General features: G+C 49.6%; 1 protein-coding gene and 1 pseudogene across 2 annotated transcripts in view; one reads left to right on the top strand and one right to left on the bottom strand.

Annotated features, from left to right (window-relative positions):
• Positions 1-22,161, bottom strand: part of LMAN2 (lectin, mannose binding 2) — a 41,108-nt gene that overhangs the window by 18,472 nt on the left and 475 nt on the right. Inside the window, exons 2-8 of one of the 2 annotated variants that reach the window (XM_047778000.1) lie at positions 22,034-22,152; positions 15,498-15,615; positions 14,796-14,875; positions 14,492-14,653; positions 14,290-14,404; positions 11,557-11,676; positions 9,390-10,060 (exon numbers count right to left, since the gene is read on the bottom strand). In XM_047778000.1, the coding sequence (XP_047633956.1) occupies positions 9,900-10,060; positions 11,557-11,676; positions 14,290-14,404; positions 14,492-14,653; positions 14,796-14,875; positions 15,498-15,615; positions 22,034-22,152 (875 nt within the window). In that variant the 3' untranslated portion in view covers positions 9,390-9,899. Of the gene's footprint in view, positions 1-9,389; positions 10,061-11,556; positions 11,677-14,289; positions 14,405-14,491; positions 14,654-14,795; positions 14,876-15,497; positions 15,616-22,033; positions 22,153-22,161 lie in introns of those variants that run through there. The other variant, XM_047778001.1, reaches the window with a different exon arrangement.
• Positions 5,695-8,824, top strand: LOC125123884 (heat shock protein HSP 90-alpha A2-like; annotated as a pseudogene).

Below are 22,161 nucleotides of genomic sequence, written 5' to 3'. Positions count from 1 at the left end.
CTGAAAAGCTCTGGCTGCAGTCAGGGCTTGTGTGCAAGTGGCTTCTTTTTTTCTTTTTTTTTTTTTTTAAGGCCGAACCCTCAGCATATGTAAGTCCTCGGCATGTGGGGTCAAATCAGAGCTACAGCTGCCGGCCTATGCCACAGCCACAGCCATGCAGGATCCGAGTAGCATTTGTGATCTACATCACAGCTCACAGCAACGCTGGGTCCTTAACGCACTGAGCGAGGCCAGATATCAAAACTGCATCCTCGCAGAGACTATGTCGGGTCCTTAACCCACTGAGCCACAATGGGAACTCTTTGAACTTACATAATGACCTTAATATGCAGTGCTATTGGGGATGTCTTCCCTATGGTGGTGGAACAAAAGTTGTTCTTTAATACTTAGGGCCTCAATGGGCAGCTGACAAAACTCGACCTTGGCACTGAGGCTGGGGCTTGTTAAAGCCCCCACAGTCGTAGTTTTTCCAACTTCCATCAAGCTGGAGTATTTTCTAAGGTTCCTCCACCTTAAGTTCAGGAACCAAGGGCTATCACACTAGTCTCTACCGGCTATCATGGGCATAACCTTTCACTGGAGGGGCATCATCTTTCTTGGGCTCCCAAGGTTCACCACTGAGCCCAACTTTCAGGAGGTGACCTCCTTACTGTCCATAGCCTGGGACCTCACAGGCCATCAAAGCAGCAGCAGGCCAGTTTCTTGAGGCACTTTGCAGGCACCTTCTCCACAGGTGCGCCTAGGGAGGGCATCCAGCCTTGGGAGAGAGGGACACGGCTGGGCACAGCGTGGTCACCAGTCCTGTCTATCCAGCAACATCCTGTAGGAAGGAGGGCAGACTGAGTGGGCCCATGCCAACAGTTACAGCACAATGCCGACAAAGCCAGCACTTGTTTGGAGGTTTCTCAAAAAGTTAAACACAAAATTACCATAGAACTCCTAGTTAAACACCTCAAAAGAACAGAAGGCAAGGACTCAACCAGGTACTTGCCACCCACATTCAATGCAGCATTATTCACAACCACCAAAAGGTGGAAACAACCCAAGTGTCCATCAGCAGATGAATAGACAAAATGTGGTCCATCCATAAAATGGAGCATTACTTGGTCATCATATTCTTTTATTTGTTTTTGGGGGGTGCACCAGAGGCATACGGAAGTTGCCAGGCCTATGGGTTGAATCGGAGCTGTAGCCACCAGCCTATACCACAACCACAGTCACGCCATATCCAAGCAGCATCCACGACCTACACCAAAGTTCACGGCAACGCCACATCCTTAACCCACTGAGCAAGGCCAGGGATCAAACCTGCGTCCTCATGGATGCTAGTCAGATTCATTTCCACTGAACCACGTCAGGAACTCTCCCGGTCATCATATTCTGACTTGTTAACTTTTTTAAAAAAATAGTTGATTTACAATGTTCTGTCAATTTCTACTGTGCAGCAAGGTGACCCAATTATACAAAAATATACATTCTTTTCTTCACATTATCCTCCATCATGTTCCATCACAAGTAACTAGATATAGTTTCCTGTGCTACACAGCAGGACCTCATTGCTTATCCACTCCAAATGCAACAGTTTACATCTACTAACCCCAAACTCCCAGTCCATCCCACTCCCTCCCCCCCCCCCCCCCGGCAACCACAAGTCTGTTCTCCATGTCCATGAGTTTGTTTCTTTACTATAGATAGGTTCATTTGTGCCGTATATTAGATTCCAGATATAAGGGATATCATGTGGTATTTGCCCTTCTCTTTCTGGCTTACTTAGTATGAGTCTCCAGTTTCAGCCCTGATGATACTTGTTAACATTGATGACACTGAAAGCCTAACCCTAACTCTAACCCTAAAAATATGTGAAATGAAATAAGCCAGACCAAAAAGGACAAATTGCGTATGATTCCACTAAATGTGGTATCTAGAACAGGCAAATTCAGAGAGAGAAAGTAGAACACAGAGTCCCAGGGGCTAAAGTAGGGGGAAAAGAGTGCAGAGTTTCAGTTTGGGATGATGAAAAAGTTCTGGAGATGGACGGTGGTGATGGCTGCATAACATTGTGAATGCACAGCTTACTTTTTTTTCCTGGCACCCAAGGCATGTGTAAGTTCTGGGGCCAGGTATTGAACCTGTGCCATAGCAGCAACCCAAGCTACTGCAGTGACAACACTGAGTTCGCAAGTCTTGAATGCACAACTTAATGCCACTGAGCTGTACACTGAAAAATGGTTAAAATGGTCAATTTAATGTTACGCACATTTTTTAAATTTTTTTGCTTTTTAGTACTGCACCTGCAGCACATGTAGGTTCCCAGGCTAGGGGTCTAATCGAGCTGTAGCCGCCGGCCTACAACAGAGCCACAGCAACACTAGATCCAAGGCACATCTGCGACCTACACCACAGCTCACGGCAATGCCAGATCCTTAACTGACTGAGTGAGGCCAGGGATTGAACCTGCAACTTCATGATTCCTAGTCAGATTTGTTTCCGCTGCACCATGACGGGAACTCCTATACATTTTCAAAAATTTTTTTAAGTAAAGTGACTTAACATTTGACCACTAACTTGGGTAGTTTTATTGATAAGGCAAGTCAATATGTCATATTTTCAAAGAATCGGTATCTTATTTTGATCTCCCCTGATAATTTATTAGCCTGTAATCTATATGATCTCCCAATGGATAGTCTTCCTTAGTACTGATTGTTTTCATTTAGAACAATACATCATTCAAAGATTGCCTCATTCCAGTTTGTACAAGGACAGCCTGGTAAACTAAAAACTCGAGCTAGGCAAGAGAAAAGGTCAAGTGCTTTGTACAAATAAAAATATATCAAAAATACCAACAGTAGGAGTTCCCGTTGTGGCGCAGCGGAAACAAATCTGACTAGGAACCATGAGGTTACGGGTTCGATCCCTGGCCTTGCTCAGTGGGTTAAGGATCCTGAGTTGCTGTGAGCTGTGGTGTAGGTCGCAGACACAGCTCAGATCCTGCGTTGCTGTGACTATGGGGTAGGCCAGCAGCAACAGCTCTGATTAGACCCCTACCCTGGGAACCTCCATATGCTGTGGGTGAGGCCCAGAAAAGACAACAAATAAATAAATAAAAATAAATAAAGGACAGAAAACAAAGGAAAAAAAAAACCAACAGTAGAGTTTATAGCTCTGCAAAAACAAATCTGACTAGTATCCATGAGGACGCAGGTTCGATCCCTGGGCTCAATCAGTGAGTTAGGAATCCAGCATTGCCGTGAGCTATGGTGTAGGTCACAAATGTGGCTCGAATCCAGTGTTGTTGTGGCTGTGGTATAGGCCGGCAGCTGTAGCTCCGATTTGACCCCTAGCCTGGGAATCTCCATATGCCGCAGGTGCAGCCCTAAAAAGCAAAAAAAGGAAAAAAAAGAAAAAAAAAAAACCAACAGTGGAGTTCCCTGGTAGCTCAGCAGGTTAAGGATCTGGTGTTGTCACTGCTGTGGCGCAGGTCACTGTTGTGGCCTGGGTTCAACTCCTGGCCTGGGAACTTCCAAACACCGTGGGTGCAGCCAATAAAAAATAAATAAAGCATTAGGCACCTAAAATTAACTGATTTAAAAGAAAAATACCAACAGTACTCTAGAAGTTCCTGTTGTGGCATAGCGGAAATGAATCCGACTAGGAGCCATGAGGTTGCAGGTTCGATCCCTTGCCTAGCTCAGTGGGTTAAGGATCCAGCGTTGCCCATGAGCTGTGGGGTAGGTCGCAGATGCAGCTTAGATCCGGAGTTGCTGTGGCTGTGGCATAGGCTGACAGCTGTAGCTGCAATTGGGCTCTTAGCCTAGGCACCTCCATATGCCATGGGTGCAGCCCTAAAAAAAAAAAAAAAAGTACTCTAAAAATTACTTCAACTGAGTTTTCTCATTGTTCATCACACAAACCACAAAAACTATAGATTATCTGAGCAACAGAATAAGGCTGATCTAACACAGACATATCAAGCTCCACTTCTAAAAACAAACCGTACAATCCCAATACACAGGCCTATTTCCAGAACTGGACTATTTTACACCACAAGGAAAAGCACAGCTGATCATCTGCAGAATACAAACCAGACCCTGAGGGAAGGCACATGTGTCTACATCTCCTCTTTCCAAAAACCCCATTAAAATCAATAAAAAGCAAGGAGTTCCCATTGTGGAGCAGTGGAAACGAATCCAACTAGCATCCACAAGGACGCCCCTGGCCTCGCTCAGTGGGTTAAAGACCCTGAGTTGCTGTGGCTGTGGTGTACGTTGGCAGCTGCAGCTTCAATTTGACCCCTAGCCTGAGAACTTCCATATGCCATGGGTGCAGCCCTAAAAAGCAAAAAAAAAAAGGGAAAAAAGATCACTAGAAAACACACACAGTGTTCAAATCCCATAATTTTGAGCGAAATTTCCAGAAACTGTACTGTCAGATCCCATAATTTGAAAGTTCTACAAATTCAGTACAGATTAACAGAAAAATGAAAGCAAAAAAAAAAAAAAAAAAAAACCCAAACCCACAGGATGACCCTGTTCAGAAGTAAAGCACAATGCCCAAGAATTTGGTAGCAAATGACTCAAGTGGACAGCACTCAAGGAAAGAGAACTGAAATAAGACACCAGTGTTCATCTGTGTGGTCTGGGGTGGTGGCCATGAAATTTGCTCTACAAATAGTCAGCAGATCCTGGGGTGGACCAGAGTAGGGAAAACGGCAAACATTCCGGGGAATAGAAGCGTTAGCGCTGAAAAGCTTCAAGGAAATAGAAAAGGCGCAGGGAACAGAAGCAGACAGGCTGGGTTCTGCCCCCGAACCTTTGGGAAGGCTCGTGGGACAGCCAGGAGAGCTGCCCCAACACCACCTGCATGCAGGATGGGGGTGTCACAGGGATTAAAAATTCACAAGTCTTTTTTAATGTTTTTTCTTTTTAGGGTTGTACATGGTGGCATATGGAAGTTGCCAGTCTAGGGATTGAATAAGAACTATAGCCGCTGGCCTACACCACAGCCACAGCAATGCCAGACCCTTAACCCACTGAGCGTGGCCAGGGATCGAACCCCCATCCTCATGGACACTATATCGGGTTCTTAACCACAGAACCACAACAGAAAACTCCAACGTGAAAATAATTTATAACAACAGTTACTCGGGGCTCAGTCTGTGGCAGACAGACATCACTTCGTGTGATGAGTTCACTACTCTCAGCAATCCTAAGGCAGATGCTAACATGAGCCCCTATTTAAGATGACACCAAGGAGCTTCCTGGTGGTTCAGTAGGTTAAGAATCTGGTGTCCTGCTGTGGCTCAGGCTACTGCTGTATCATGAGTTTGCTCCCTGGCCCAGAAACTTCTGCAGACTGTAGGCAAGCCCCCTACCCCTCAAAAAAGATGACACCAAGACACATAGGAGCTGAACTTGGTCTCTTCCTTTCCCACATCTGGAAAAGGATGGAGGAAGGATTCAAGCACAGCCAGATGTCTAACCACAGCACTGTCATGATCTCAATCTATCTAAAATTTCATGTAACTCCCCCAGAATTTAGATTCTAGCAAAATCTGTGCCTGGGAAGAGAATGAGGCCCTGGAGACCTGCCTCCAAGCCAGGAGGGCAAAGAGCCAAGACCTGGGCAATTGGCACAGGTACAAGGCCACCCTGGGCTAGAGGGGAAGAACCCAGGAAAGGAGGCGAAGACAGCACGATGGGGATGGGGCTTCAGGAAGAACTGAGGATCTGTAGGTGGGAAATAATCCAAGTTAAAAGTGAGGTATATGTCAACTCAAGGAAAAGCTCAAAGCCGCACGATCAGGGTGCTGTAACTGGGGCGCTCTACCTGGCTCGAGAGTGGAATACATTTTCATCGTGATAATGATCACTTATTTAGCTAAAAATAGAGGCATAATCACATTTGGAGGCTGGAGAGAAGGCGGATATAAAAGAGCTAAACCTCAACTATTATACAAGGAAATGAATATATAATGCTGAATGCTTACAAATTTAAGACAAAACAAGCATATAATTGAGTCTCTGCCAGGAGAAAGAGCTAAGAAAGTTGAAAATCACTGCCACTGGAGAGCAGATCTGGGGATCACGGAAGGGTGGCCATGTCTGTTGCTGCTGTGGACTTTGGCATATTTGATTTGGAAATCATTGCATACATTATCTGAGATGTTTTTAAATAAGCACAGAGCAGGATTGATAATAACCTGTAAATTATTTTAATTAACCCACATGATTGTGTTTAGTAAATTTTTTTTTCTTTTTAGGGCCACACCTGCAGCATATGGAAGTTCCCAGGTTAAGGGTGGAATTGGAGCTGTAGCTACCAGCCTACACCACAGCCACAGCAACACTGGATCCGAGCTGCATCTGTGACCTAGGCTACAGCTTGCAGCAACCCCAGATCCTTAGCCCAACTGAGTGGGGCCAGGGATTGAACCCACATCCTCATGGACACTATGTTGGGTTCTTAACCTGCTGAGCCAATGATGGGAAGTCCTGTATTTAGCAAGCTCTTTTCTGTCCTTGGTGAAAACTTATATTTGTAATCAGATGATAAGTTTCTACTTTGAGAAAATGTCTCATCTTTTTTCAGTTTCTGGGGGCACGACTCCCTTGTCTGTTGGGGGGGTGACACCCTCTCACTTAAACAGAGAGTCAGCTTATTTAAGGGAACTTGAATTGCTACGCATAGTCTGGGTGATATTAAATTTGTTCTCAAATCACATGCAGGAATGAACATAAACACAAGCAATTCAAGTTATTAAGAATTAGACTGAGGAGTTCCCTTGTGGCAGAGTGGGTTAAGGATCTGGTGTTGTCACTGCTGTGCCTCAGGCTACTGCTGTGGCTTGAGTTTGATCCCTAGCCTGGGAACTTCCGAATGCCATGGGCATGGCCAAATAAATAAATAAATAAATAAGAATTATATTGCATCCTAAAAACATTTATTTTGCATTGCAGGTTTAAATTTCTATGAGTGGATTTAAGGGAGAGTCTCCTTACCAAAATCCTGAATCAGATGGCTCAAGGCTGCACAGGGAAAAAATTAATTTAGGGCTGGATTAAAATTTAGCTCCAGGAGTTCCCACTGTGGCTCAGCAGAAACAAATCTGACTAGCATCCATGAGAATGCAGGTTCAATCCCTGGCCTCATTCTGTGGATTAAGGATCCGGCGTTGCCATGAGCTGTGGTATAGGTCGCAGACGTGGCTCGGATCTGGCTTAGGCCGGCAGCTACAGCTCCAATTGGACCCCTAGCCTGGGAACCTCCATATGCCACAGGTATGGCCCTAAAAAGCAAAATAAAAATACAATTTTTTAAAAAAAAAATTTAGCTCCAACTCACAACTCTTGAGGCTACAAAGAGCAACCCACAAAGTTCCCACTGTGGCTCAGCAAATTAAGAACCCAAGATAAGTGTCCATGAGGATGTGGGTTTGAACCCTGGCCTCACTCCGTGGGTTAAGGATGCAGCATTGCCACAAGCTGGGGTGCAGGTCATGGATGCAGCTCAGATCTGGGGTTGCTGTGGTTGTGGTATAGGCCGGCAGCTGCAGCTCCAATTTGACCCCTAGCCTGGGAACTTTCATATGCCATAGGTGTGGCCCTAAAAAGAGAAGGGAAAAAAAAAAAAAAGGCAGTCTGGGAGGAAATTCCCTTCGATGGTGACCACTACAATGACACCAGGTCCTTAACCCAATGCACCACAAGGGAACTCCTAAAGAAAGTGTTCTGAGGAAAGTGCTCAATAAAATATTTTGATGAGGAGGATTATGTTACTCCTCCACCTTTCTGAACAGTCCCCCAGACCCATGTGAGGGAAATGCAGGCGACACCTCTCAGTGGCTGTGAGCTAGTGAACCACCTCTCAACACCTAAGCTGTATCCTCACAGGAAACACCGAGCAGAAGATGGTTAAAAGTAGATCAACCAAGAGCCCCTGAAGTGTGAGCCTGTAAGACCAAGGGGAAAATAAGTTCTCATTCTTCACCTCATCTACTTGAACACCATTTTACAATGAGAATCTCATGGATAATGTCAATTACAAAAAGCCTGGCTGCAACAGGAAGCGAGGGTTTGCATTTGCTTTAAGACGACGCTCAGTTGCTTCTGCATCCTGGTGCTATGTCACTACAAGCCCGTGTGGTCCTTCAGCCAAGATACTGGAGGAAACCCAGACCCAAGACCAGTTGATGGAAGAGGTTGAGACGTTTCCCTTTCAGGCAGAACTGCCCAGTTGATGTCACTGACCATAATACTTTCTACTCGAATCAAGAACTCTCTGAGGCAGCTTATTTCAAGTTCATTGGATGCACTGGACAAAAGAGGCTATGAAAGCTTCATAGATCCCAGTAAATCAGACTCTGGGAAAGAGCTGCACATTAATCTCATTCCAGACAAAGAAGACCAAACCCTCGCTATTGTAGATACCAGAACTAAGATGACAAGGACAATCTGCCCAACAACCTTGGTGCTATGGGCAAGTCTGAGACCAAAGGGTCCACAGAGGCTTTGCAGGCTGGTACAGATCTACGAGTTTGGTGTCAGGTTTTATTCTGCCGATCCAGTTGCTGAGAAAGTGTCTGTTATCATCAAAGAGAGCGAGCAGCACGCCTGGAATCTTCTGCAGGACAGTCCAGGTGGGGCTGACACAGGCAAACCTATGGGTCATGGCACAAAGGTTATTCTGCATCTGTAAGGAGACCAAACAGAGTCCTGGGAGAAAACAATAAAGGAGATCGTGAAAAAACACTCTCAATGTTCTGGCTATCCCACTCATTACTCTTTATGTGGAGAAGGAAGATGATAAAGAAGTCAGTGATAACTGAAATCCTGTTGAAATGTGTGTGGGAAGAAACCGGACTGAATGCCAGACTGTGGCAGTCAGGGGGTCAGGGGAGGAATGGACGCAGCAGGATCGGAGGCTGCTACATGTGGCACTTTCCTTCCACTGCCAGTTTTCCTTACTCCCTGTATGGCTTTTGACCCTTCTCAGCACCAAAGGGAATACACAACCACTGACCCCAACCTGCCCTCTTGCACCCATCCTCCCACCTCCCAATCACCCCAGCCCCTAGAGTTGCCTTGAGCCAAGCTCACACCCTCAGCGTGGGACCCATACCATCCCCAAACCAGATCCCTGGGTGCAGAGGCGCAGGGGACATGGAGACAGCACAGGTCCCACCCCACGAAGCCACCAGCTGTGCGACACTGGGCAAATTCCACTTGACCTCCAAGAGCTGTGATTTGCAACCTAGGAAACAGGGACAAGACCACCTGCCTCCTGGGGCTGTGCCACCAACCTGAGGGGATGAGGACAGCAGCTAGAAAGCAGGGCCGGCTCAAAGTCATTTGAAGGAAAGAGAAACAAGCCTCTTAGGACAGCCACACAGCTGAGGTTGGTGATTTCACTTTATTTAGCAAACGGTCACACTCTGGGCCCCACCACACCGCTCCTCCTGCCGCGCTGGAGGGTAAACCTTGGGAAGAAGCTTGGAGGGTGACCAGGAGGCCCAGGCTCCCCAGTCAGCCTCCTTGGCCACACAAAGCACAGAACAAGATCACCATTCGGGTCCTCAGGCACCCGTCCCAGTGTGCTCTGGGGACCTCCAGTGTTCAACAGCCACCTGCCAGGGTCTTGGCCCAGCTCCAGGCACAGCCCCCTGCTCTTGTGAGGCCAGCTTTGAGCCAGGGCCTCCGCCACCCCCAGCTGAGGGTGCATCAAACTGATTACCCAGCCCTGCCTGTCCCCACCGGGCAAGAAGCAAAATGTACGAAAATACTTTAATTATTTCTTTGAAATGGTTAAGAAATAAGATCGTCTTAATTGTCTTTTAACAATCCCGGTAAAAAAAAAAGTTCACATTAGCACTGGGGCCCATCTGCGAGCCGCGCACCGACCACTCAGTAGAAACGCTTGTTCCGCTCCTGCCGCTTCTGAAACACCACGGCCCCCACCACGGCGCACACGATGATGCCCAGGAGCGCGCACAGCAGCAGCAGGAACACCCGCCACCCTGTCAGGGGCCCGCTGCGGAAGTTCCCCGTCGGGTCGTCCACGTTGTCTGAGGGAGGGAGAGAGGGGGCAGTGAGAGGGCGGGTGGGCTCCCAGGAGACGGGGGAGCAGGGTGACAGCTCCCATACCCACCCTGCAGATGGCAGCTGGGGCCTGCTCCCGCCACACCACGGAGGGGCAGGGGTGTGGACAGAGGGGCTGTCTCACTGAAGCCGAGGTTCCTAGGGATCACAGCCCCCAGGGATCAAGGCCTGGGGTGCCTTCTGCTGCAAGAAGCTGGTGAGCACCGGCTTCCTGGGCTCTCCCTGAGACCCTGAGTCTGCCTGTGGAGGGCCGAGGTCTGCTTTCACAGCCCAGCCCCAGCCCCAGCCCCAAGCAATGGCCCGAGGTCCCATCTGGAGAAGCATGGCCCTGGCTACAGACTGCCCTCACTCACACCTGCATGCATCTGATATCCCCTAGGGGGGCTCCGAGGCCCCCAGCCCCCAACCCCTGTCCTGCTTTGACCCTCTACCCCATTGGGTCCACCAGACTGAAAACGAGTTAACTCCTGCCTGGCCAGCCACATGGACTGCTGGCTGGGTTGGAGCAGAAGATGTCTCTGAAAGCCCTCAGAAGCAGAAGCCTTCAACCAAAGGCTGCAAAACAGTGGTCTACAGCAGGATGTGTCAGACCCCCAAAACATTTAAAAACAACTTGATTCAGAATGTTGGGTTCCATCGGAGCTCCACCCCCTGGTGGACCCCCACACGACTTTGGGGCTCTGTGGATAGATTTCTACACACACACACACACACACACACACACACACACGTGCGTGTGCGCCTCACGTCCCTCACGAGGACCCTCGCTCCATGAGGATGGAGTGCTGGTTGATTACTGCCCTGGGAAGAGCTCAGGAGTGGGGTTGTTGTTTCTGTTTTTTTTTTTTTGTCTTTTTGCCTTTTCTTGGGCCGCTATCGCGGCACATGGAGATTCCCAGGCTAGGGGTCTAATCGGAGTGTAGCCAACGGCCTATACCACAGCCACAGCAATGCGGGATTTGAGCCGCGTCTGCAACCTACACCACAGCTCACGGAAACACCAGATCCCTAACCCACTGAGCAAGGCCAGGGATCAAACCTGCAACCTCATGGTTCCTAGTCAGATTCATTAACCACTGAGCCACGACGGGAACTCCAAGACTGGGGTTTCTGCCTACACTCAAGTTCACATCTCGCCTCTTTACCTCTTTCTAGCTGAGAATCCAGGCCCCTGGCAGTGGCAGGACCTCCTTCCAGGCCGTTCACTGAAGCCACACACCAAGGCATCACACACTGACGGTGAGAGTGCCCTGCATGCCACCCACACCAACAAACCATCCCTTTGGCTCCAATGGCCACCATCTCAGCACTGGACGCAGAAGGACAGACACCAGGTGCTCACATACAGCTCATGAGTGCTGTTTGCAGGTCGATGGGCCTAGCCGGACCAGGGAAAGGCAGGCAGACCCCACACTCGCCCAAGCTGGTCTGGACCCCAGCCAGGAAGGCTGCACACGTGTACCTTTGGGAGACTTGAGGAAGTTGACACTGGGCTCGATCTTGGTCCAGTCAATGTTCTCCTCATCAGGCGTGTGCTCCACCATGAGCTGGAACAGCTTCATGGAGATGATGTCGTGATTGTCTGCAGAACAAGAATTAGCTGGTGAGGGCCCTGCAGCTGCCCAGTGCTCGTGGCCCAACCACAGCCCCCGCCAGCTCCCCCCAGAAGAACCCAGTGCTCAGCCCCCAGCAGGCAGTATTCCAGGGACTGGAAAACCTCCAGAACTCATCAATAGGAAATGTGGGAGAGGCAGAATGGAGAGGGAAAAGCACAGGTTTTAAAATCGAAATCATTGGTCTAATCCTGGCTCTGCCACCTTCTCTGAGGCTCTGTTTCCTCATCTGTAAATGGGGTGGTAATCTCCATCGTGCATGGTTACCGAGGCACCTAAACGAGATAGGACATACAAGGCAGAAGGTGTACTGCCTGCAGGCAGTGTCCTTGAAAACAGACCCAGATAAGGACCCACACACTGTTCTACGGCTGGTCAAGAAGCCTGATCCTCCCAAGGACAGGCAGCCGCCAGACATTCCTGTCAGAGACCCAAGTACTGGATGCAGACAAGTGACCTGGGGCAGCGACTGAGAGCTCAGCCTCAGACATGGTCAGCAAGTGCACCCGAGGAGACCTGGGAAAAGCCCAGGTCCAACCGGTATGGGCAGGAGAGAACCTCTGCCTGACGCTGACAGTAACTAATCACCCTGTTTCTGAGGTGGGGATGTTGAGGCTCAGATCCAAGATGAGGGTCCCGGTCAGCCTGACCCATGATCAGCTCAGCTAACCAGCTGCAGTCCAAGGAAGGGCCCAGAAAAGGAAGAGCTTAAAAGCAAGGACCCGGCAGCTCTGTCAGGCAGCACCCTGCTGTACCCGACACCCGGCCTGCACAGGCCCTAGAAGCCCAACAACAAGCACGGACTTGAGTCAGATGGCACGTCCCGTCTGAGCTCCTCCACTCTCTGGGCATGTGAACCTGACGAGATCCTTTCAGCTCCCAAATGCCCAGCAGTCTCAGTTGTGTGAAAGGGGAGAGAAACCGCTACCTACCTAAGGACACCCTGTGTGCCTTCACCCACACTGTGCCTGGTGGGAGGCTGGCGTGCACAACCCACTGTGGTCAGACACGACTGTGTGCACAGCTCCCTCCCTCACCCTTCCCAGGGCCTCTCCAAACAGCCTGAGAGAACGCCCACCTGTCACAGACCTGGCCCTGCTCCCAGAACCTTCTCATGACACCTGTCATGATGGAATTCCAGCTAACTCAGGGAAGGGTCTGTCGTGGATCCTCAGATACGAGTATGACTGGCTGTGAGCTGGTAATTACTGAGGCTGGGTAACAGCAACAAGGGGCCTTTCTCCCCTCTTGTGGAACTGGAATTTCCAGAAGAAAAGCTTTAAAGTAAAACCCCCAAACAACAGACACTCTGGGGACCAAGTAGACTCAGACCCTTCTGTGGTGAGGGGGAGGCTCCTGGACGGAGGCTGGCTCAAAGGCCCCAGAAATGTTTATTTTGACAATCAACAGCCCTGTCTGGTCCTCCATGCTGCTTCCCAGTGCTGGGCGGCAGGAGCCCACCCTGGGCCTGGTGCCTCCTGAGGGCCCTGAGAAGGAACTGAGGACCACAGGCAAGGGCCACCATCAAGTGCCACACAGGCTGGTGTCCCAGCGAGGTCTGTGCAGGCAGGCGGTGCCCCAAAACTTCCAGCACTCACTGTGGGCCAAAAAAAACAGAGCCCTGACTTCTTGGCATGACTTCTGTGTTCCCCTCACTGACCAGAAAATAAATCACATTTTCAACCGTTCTAAGACGGTTAAGTGCTACCAGAAAAAAAATAAAGGGAAAAGTGATGGGAAGTGTGCAAGGGGCTCAGATGTGTGTGCACGACTTTAAAAGAGGAAGGCCCCACAGTGACATCTGAGGGAGACATGGAGGAGCCGAGGGAGAGGCCCAGGCACTAAGGCAGGAGGTGGTAGTGGGTCTGAAGAGAGGCTGGGGGCCCTGTCCCCGGGAAGCAGGGAGTGCTGAGGGGATGGGGTGGGAAGGTGCCACACACAGGGCCTGCCAGACACCACAGGGACGGATGGTGGCCCTGACTCTGAGTGAGGCGAGAGGAGCAGCATTAACAGGCGGCTCTGCTGCGGTGCCAGGAGACTGTCGGGGCTGGCCCGGAGAAGGGGACCCTTGTCATCAAGCGAGGGAGGATGGTGGCCCAGACCTGAGGCAGGAAAGGAGGGGCGAGAAGTGGTCTGCTGGGGGGTGGAGACAAAGCCAGCAGGACCCGCCAATGGACGAGAGGTGGCATGTGAGAGAAAAGACAGAGGCCGGAGTGACACCAGGTGTTCTGACCCAAGCAACTCCAAGGACAGAGGTGGTTTCTGTCTCTGCTGTGGGTGTGTGAAGGCTGAGAGGCCTGCTGGGCACCAGGTGGGGGTGCTGAGTAGGCTGCTGGTGACACAGACCTGGAGATGGGAAGTTAGGGGTCACCGTTTCAGAGGCAAAGCCCCCAGCTCCCAGATGACAGACAGGGAAGATGGCTGAGGGACCGCTCATGGAAACGGATGGGGAAGAAGAAAACCAGGCGAGTATGGAACCAAAGGAAGGAAGGTCAAGGAGGAAAGGGACCGGCTGTGTCACAGGTTCCCGACAGACCAGGAAAGAGCAGACTGAGACCTGAGCCCCCAGCCCACAAGCTCACCAGACAGGTCACCGGTGCCAGCCGAGGCTCCAAAGTAGTAGCCGGTGGGCAGGCGCACACCCGTGATGTCGATGCAGTTCTTCCACTCGTTCTTGTCCTCCAGGTCGGTCATCACCTACGGCCAGCCAGCAGGTCAAGGGCAGCCCGGGCCAGCCTGTCCGCCTCCCCGAGCCCTCGCGGGGCCCCCCACCCGCCTGCTCACCGTCAGGCGGCCCCGGGAGTAGCGCACGGCCAGGAAGGTGTCGTGGTTGCGGTTGCGCAAGTCAGCTGTGCAGCCCGCCAGCTCGGTCCAGCGGCCGTCCTTGCTGTGGTCGTAGGACAGGGAGCCATTGTTCACCATCACGGAGATGTACGGGAACACGCGCTAAGACAAGACACTGGTTACTCCACGGCCAGCCCAGGCCATGGGAGGCCGCAGGGCACCAACCGCCCCATCCCTGGAGGCTCCTCTAAAGCAGGGACCAGGGAGAAGCCCTGTCCTGCTCTGTGGGAGAGCGGGGACCTACCTCCGTGGTCTCATCATTGGGGTATGTGTCCAGGAAGATGGCTAAGCCATGGAAGTTGTCTTTGCTTCCAAACACAGGCCCTGGAATTAGAGAATTTCTGTAACAGGAGAAATTGGAGCTGCCCATGGGTACCTGAAGGACAAGGTAATGCCAGCATGGGTGGGGCCAAGAGAGGTTGTTCCGTCATGGTTCTCCCAAGAGGGGATCTCTAAGTGGGGATGGGGAGGGGGGTGGAGGGTGGTCTAAGGGCTGTGGCAGAGAGGACTCAAGTCTGAAACCTGAACTGAGAGAATAGCACCTGCTACGTGCTCTGAGGTGTCAGGTGACAAGGGGATGCCTGGCTTGCAAAAACCAGGTGTCAGTAAGGACCATCCCCTAACCCAGGGGTCACCAACTTAGCGTCCAAGGCCAAGGAGAAAACACCGTAGGTTTTTGTGGGCCACAGATGGTTCTTGTCATACAGTCTTCCTTGCTTTTGCTTTTTTAAAATGGTAGGATGGCAGACCCGCGGTCAGCTGGTACAGAACACCAGGCCACACAGGGGACTGAGCTGGGCCGCAGGATCATCTTCTAAGAGGATGTTCCCCCAGCCACACCCAGGTCCCAAAGTTCCTTGATGAGGAGCAGCAGCACCCCAACAGGAGGATGCAGAGTGAAGGATCCTTGGCCGCAGACGCCCCCACCTGTGCAAGGCCACCCTACCTGGCACCATGCGGTCCCGGGTGTACCATAAGGCAATGCCATCCCCATGGAGATTCTTCTTCCCTGCGCCATGGACTTTGAAGTGGACGTGCATCTCCCAGTCCTTGAGGAAGCAAGGCTAGAGAGAGAGCAGAGAGGGCTGCTGGACACAGCCCAGTACAGACCCTGCAAGGACCCTGTGCACTCAGAACAGGGCCAGCAGCAGGGCCCCAAGTGCCACTGACCAACCCCCAGTGTTCTCAGCAGGAAGGGAGGGGGTGGCTGGACCTCCCAGGTGGGGACAAGGGAGGCCACACACTGTCCCAAGGCTGCCCGAGGCCCAGGCTCCACCCGCCCCAGCCCCAGCCTTCTCCCAACCAGTTCTCACACTTTGACTCACTTTCCTCAACACCAGCCAAACCCGTGAGGCCTGTTTTCTCTCCATCCCCACTGCTCCTGCCCTGCGCTCTTGTGGAAGGATTACTACCACTACTTGAGTCACATATTTTACAGAAAAAGAAAACACATTCAAAGGCAAAATAACTTGTCCTCGGCAGGTAGGTGGATGGTCCTGATTCACACCCAGGGCTGTCTGACTTGGAAACTCGTGCTGTCGTCTACACCTCCCACAGCCTGCAGGCCCAGAACACAAACTGTTCCAACTCCCTCCTGGCCTTCCACCCCCACTGTCTTTCCTCCTAACCGAGTTTTCAAACAGACTCAAACCCAGGTCTGGCTGATGCCAAATCCCCAGGTCTCAGCCAGCACACCTCCAGCTTCTGGCCGACTCAGCCCAGCCCCAGGGTGGTAAATGCATCAGGGTGAGGGGCTGGATGGGTCAGAGGCTGGGACCTCTGGGCTACTGGGATGTGAGGGAAGGCAGCTCACTCCCCACCCCCAGGAATACCAGGTGCAGAGCTAGGTCTGCCCCACAGCAAGGAAACCAGGCCTTACACCAGGAAGTTGCTCTTGAAAACTATGGTGTCGACATCACTTTGACAAGATTCTACTTAGAGGAAGTCTGCAGATAGGTGTGTGAGCCAGTAATTAAACAAAGGCCTCTCAGAAAGGCAAACAGGAGTTCCCGTTGTGGCGCAGTGGTTAAATAATCCGCCTAGGAACCATGAGGTTGCGGGTTTGGTCCCTGCCCTTGCTCAGTGGGTTGCCGTGAGCTGTGGTGTAGGTTGCAGATGTGGCTCAGATCCCGCGTTGCTGTGGCTCTGGCATAGGCCGTTGGCTACAGCTCCGATTGGACCCCTAGCCTGGGAACCTCCATATGCCGCGGGAGCGGCCCATGAAATAGCAAAAAGACAAAAAAAAAAAAAGAGAGAAAGGCAAACAGAAACAAGACATTGCTAACTTATCAGATTGGGATGTCTTTTTTTTTTTTCTTTTTTTCCTCTTACAGCTGCACCTGTGGCATATGGAAGATCCTGAGGCCAGGTATCAAATCTGAGCCTCAGCTGCAACCTATCCCACAGCTGCAGTAACACCAGATCCTTAGCCCACCATGCTGGGCCAGGGATCGAACCAGTGACGCCAGAGATGAGCCAACTCATTAACCCACTGCACCACAGCAGGAACTCCTGGCAAGTCTTAAAGAGACAATTAATAGCAATGCAGACAAGGGTGGAGAGAGACACATGTTCAAACAACCTGTGAGACTATGGATGCCCCCATCTTCTTGGGGGAAATCTGGCTGCTACAGCTTTTTAATGGAGTGAGGCAGATTCATGAGCATTTACACTTCAAGATCAAGCTATCAAAGAAACTGGAGTTCCTGTTGTAGCTCAGCAGGTTAAGAGCCCAACATAGTGTCCATACGATGCAGGTTTGATCCCTGCCCTTGCTCAGTGGGTTAAGGATCCGGCGTTGCCGTGAGCTGTGGTGTAGGTCGCAGACACGGCTGGGATCCCACGTTGCTGTGGCTCTGGCGTAGGCTGGCAGCTACCGCTTGGATTATATCCCTAGCCTGGGAACCTCCGTATGCCGCAGGAGCTGCCCAAGAAATGGCAAAAAGACAAAAAAAAAAAAAAGGAGAGGAATTAGTATATGTTTAGCGAAAGGAAGAGATGAACATAATATGAACCGATATTAATGGAAGCTAACTCTGGGAGGGGAATACTGACTTTCTATGTCTGAATCTTCTATACTGAACACAGTATTTCTGTAATGGGAAAAAACTAAAAATAAAAACCAAAAAACTCCACGTCCCACCATGGGCAATCTGGCTTGTACATCACTGACTCACTGTTCCAGGCCTGGGCACTAGGAACACGGCTGCAGGGACCTGGACCCTGAATACACGGGTTAGCAGGTGCCCGCACGCCAGCCTGCACAGTGTGAAATAAGTGCAGGGTCTTGATAGTGCAGGGGCCCCGGGAGGACTTGCAGATTCTGAAGGGGCAATGGTTAGGCAATGAGAACCAGCTCTCAAGGACAGATGGGCAAGGAATCCAAGTTCAAGGCCCGCTAAGGGGGTGGAAGGCCTGTGAACCAGTCTTGCTTTGGGTTGACACCACAAAGACTGTAAGCCAGAAGTAAGAAGGAAGGAGAAAGGGTCTGTGGGGATCAGAACTCAGCTCTCAGTCCTCAGAATCCCTGACACTAAAGAGACTCATCAAGGCCTCACTTATTTTTTTTTTTCCTTTTTACTGCCTCACCTATGGCATATGGACGTTCCAAGCCAGGGACTGAATCTGAGCTGCAGCTGTGGCAATGCTGAACCCTTTAACCCACTATGCCAGGCCAGGGATTGAATTCACACCTCTATAGGGACCTAAGCCCACTATAGGCGGATTCTTAACTCACTGCACCACAATAGGAACTCCAACCTCACATTTTTAACAACAAAAAAACTTATAAACACAGCATCTGGGACACAACCAAAAATACCAGATACATAAAGAGATAAGATATGAACAAAAATCAAAGAAAGGGAAGGAGGAAGGGAGAAGGAAAGTAGGAAGGGAGGCCAACAGGAACTCCAGACACTGGCCTCTTAAATAACTAGGTAACTATGTTCAAGGAGATAAAAGATTGAGAATTTTGGTAGATAACTGAAATTTTAAAAAATCACACTACAGGCATTCCTGTCATGGCACAGCAGAAATGAATCCAACTCGGAACCATGAGGTTGCAGGTCCGATCCCTGGCCTTGCTCAGTGGGTTAGGGATCCGACGTTGCTGTGAGCTGTGGTGGAGGTCGCAGACATGGTTCGGATCTGGCATGGCTATGGTGTAGGCAGGCAGCTGCAGCTCTGCTTCAACCCCTAGCCTGGGAACTTCCATACGCTGCAGGTACAGTTCTGAAAAAGCAAAAAAATAAATAAACAAAAAGGAAGGGAGTGAAGTTCCCGCTGTGGCACAATAGGATTGGCAGCATCTCTGCAGCTCCAGGATGCACGTTCCATCCCCCGGCCCAACACAGTGGGTTAAAGGATCCAGGCTTGCCACAGCTGCAGAGTAGCTCACAAATGCAGCTCGGACCTGACCCCGGGCCCAGGAACTCCATATGCCTCAGAACAGCCAAAAAAGGAAAAGGAAAAAAAGAAAAGAGGGGAAGGATGGAAGGATAGAGGTAGGAAGAGAACAATAACAATATCCAGATACTCTTAAAAGCAACCAGAAAGAAAAAAAGACAGATCACCTTCAAAGGAGCTATAATTAGCCTGATACCAGAATTCTCAACAGAAATACTAGGAGCAAGAAGACAAACCGACTGGTATATCTGGAGTTGAAAGGAAATAACAATCAGCATAGGATCCTATACTTGGCAAATATATCCTTCAAGAATGAAGGTGCTCTCTGGGCTCAGACCTAGTTTTCGGCCCATGGCTAAACACAGTAAGAAGGTCAGAACTGGAAGTTCCCTTGTGACACAGTGGGTTAAGGATCCGGCATTGCCGCAGCTGTGGCATAGGCTACACCTGTGTCCCGGCTCTGATCCCTGGCTTGGGAACTTGCGAGTGCCGTGAGTGCAGCCCCTCGCCCCACCCCCCCCAAAAGGGCAAAAGACTTGGACAGATATATTTTCACAGAAGAAGATATACAAATAGCCAATAAGCACATGAAAAGATACTCAGCATCATTAATCATTAGAGAAACGCAAATCAAGCCCACAAGACACCACTTTAACTTGTTAGGCTAGCTATTATTAAATAAAAATGGGGGAAAAAATGGAAAATAAGTATGTGAATATGTAAAGAAATTAGAACCCTGGTGCATTGCTAGTGAGAACGTCAAATAGTGTGGCTGCTGTGGAAAATAGTCTGGTGGTCCTCAAAAAGTTAAACACAGAGTTACCATATGCTCCAGCAATTCTACTTCCTAGGTATATACCAAGTGAAAGCAGGTGCCCCCAACACTCACCCATGCACACCTGTGTTCACTGTAGTACTATTCACAATAGCTGAAAGGTGGAAACAACCCAGGTGTCCACCAACAGATGACTGGATAAACAAAATGCAGTGTACACACCGGGACAAGAATATTATTTAGCCATAAAAAGGAATGAAGTACTGGGGGAAAGGATAAATTAAGAATTTGGGAGTAACATATAGACACTAGTATATATAAAACAAACAACAAAGACCTACTATATAGCCAAGGGAACTATACTCGATATTTTGTAATTACATATATGGGGAAAGAATCTGAAAAATATTTATATATATATACATGAATCACTTTGCTGTACACCTGAAACTAAACACAAGACTATAAAACAACTATAGTTCGATAAATAAATAAATAACACAGGGCGGGGGATCTCTGGGCAGAAAATTTTAAGAATTCCAAGCAATTTCAGGAATTACAGGAATCACTCCAACTCTTTGAGGAATACCTGCAGGGCCTAATAAAAAAGGTCCCTGAAGCTGAAAAAAGAGGTGGGGGAAGGAAGACAGGACAAGTATATTCCAGACTATGAAAATTTGATGAAGGCAAGGTGCAGAATTCTCTCAGCCCTGTGACACTGCCAACCACCAACTACCTCCTAGAATCAATTTCTAACAGTTCTGGCACTCTTTGTACCTCATTTAAAAAAAAAAAAAAATTTCTAATGCTACGCTGAACTCACTTCTTTGAAAAAATACAAGGATACATTATCATTTTAAAATGTTATCCAAAAACCCTATGTCAGAATAACATAACAGAATGTGACTCGGGGGAAATAAGGTAGTTATTGACATACTCTGAGTGGGTGGCACTAAAGCTAAGTCTTAACAGATGAGAAGGAACCAAGCGGGCATGAAGAGTCCGGAGGCAGTGTTCCAGATGGAGGGAACAAGTGCAAAGGTCCTGAGTCAAGAAGGCAGCCAGAGAAGCTAGAACAAAATTAAGAGTGAATGACCAGAGATGCCAAGCACCAGGGGCCAGGCTGTACATGCATAACGTACGTTTATCTCTTCACCGGAGACCTCAGGCTCTGTGGATCAGAGTTAAAGCCCCAGATGCCCCTAGCAGGAAGGCAAGGAGATAACAGGCAGATAAAGCAACACAAGGACAGCGTGGGCTCTCAGAACTAAATGGGGAAGTCATCCAGAAGGGACCAAAGAGCAGGGTGATGGAGAAAACTAGGACAGCGGCCAAGAGCTTAGGGATCAAGCAGGCTGGGGAGGAGTAGGCTTTGCCCCAAATCATTCCCCTTTCACCCCTTTCCAGAACTTCCTCCGTGTGGAGTCTGCACAGCAGCTGATCTTGGCCGCTGCCCAAGTATGACACACCAGAGACAACTGAGGCTCCCTAACCTCTACGCCAAAGGTCACAGAAACTAAAACTGTCCACAAGTTCAGCCCCTACATTACTATTGTTGACTAGATCCTCAATCAAACACTGGGGAAGGGGACTGAGTCTGCAACTATTTCTAAGGGGCTCCTCCTTTGTCCGGGCTAGGGTCAAGCGTAGCAAGCGAATTGCTGGGCTTGGACATGAGACAGATCAGAATTTAACTGTTGTAGAGCCTCCTTGCCTGCCCGCTTGCATCTCTCACAAGCGTCCTATCTTAATAAATCCATTTCTTGCCCATCAAAAAAAAAAAAAAAAGAATTTAACTGTTTATGTTATTGGCTGTCTGTGTTAGCTTTGCATAAAATCACAACAACCATCTGTATCAGTTTGTTTATGAGAATTAAAAGCAATAAGGCATGTTAAAGTCAGTGCCTAACACACACAAAATACCCAATAAAGACCCTATTTGTTCCATTTATCCCACTAATGAGAGGGTTCGGTTCAGACAGCCAATAGCTCTACTACTTACTGGCTATGTGACTTCGTGGAAGGCACTTTCAAGAGTGTTAAGTTCTTAATCAGTAAAATGGAGATAACATCAGTTACTTCACATGGCTTTTGAACCAATGAACAGAGAAGGGTGTACAAAGTGTCAAGCCCAGCTCTTGACACATGGTAACTCTAAAAGTCATTACCTGTTATTACTGGCAGGTGTGATCAAGATGGAGAAGGCAGCGGGCCTTCAAACCAAGCTCAGGTCTGGGCTGCTGAAGACTGTCTGTAGTAACTTACTTAATGGTCTACCCAGCCTCTTGGGAGCCACTCACCAGGTGGTTCCAAATAGAGCCTTCTTTGCTGCGCTCGTCAGGGGTCAGACGCAGGTACTGGCTAGTGAGGATGGTGCTGCCTTGGAAGTCCCAGAAGAGCGTGGAGCTGGAACCGACCCCTGTGGGCA

The sequence above is a fragment of the Phacochoerus africanus genome, chromosome 4 (genome assembly GCF_016906955.1).
Source record: "Phacochoerus africanus isolate WHEZ1 chromosome 4, ROS_Pafr_v1, whole genome shotgun sequence".
Taxonomy (NCBI): Eukaryota; Metazoa; Chordata; class Mammalia; order Artiodactyla; family Suidae; genus Phacochoerus; species Phacochoerus africanus.
Note: the sequence above shows the minus strand (reverse complement) of the source record. Positions and strands in the feature narration are given on the sequence as shown.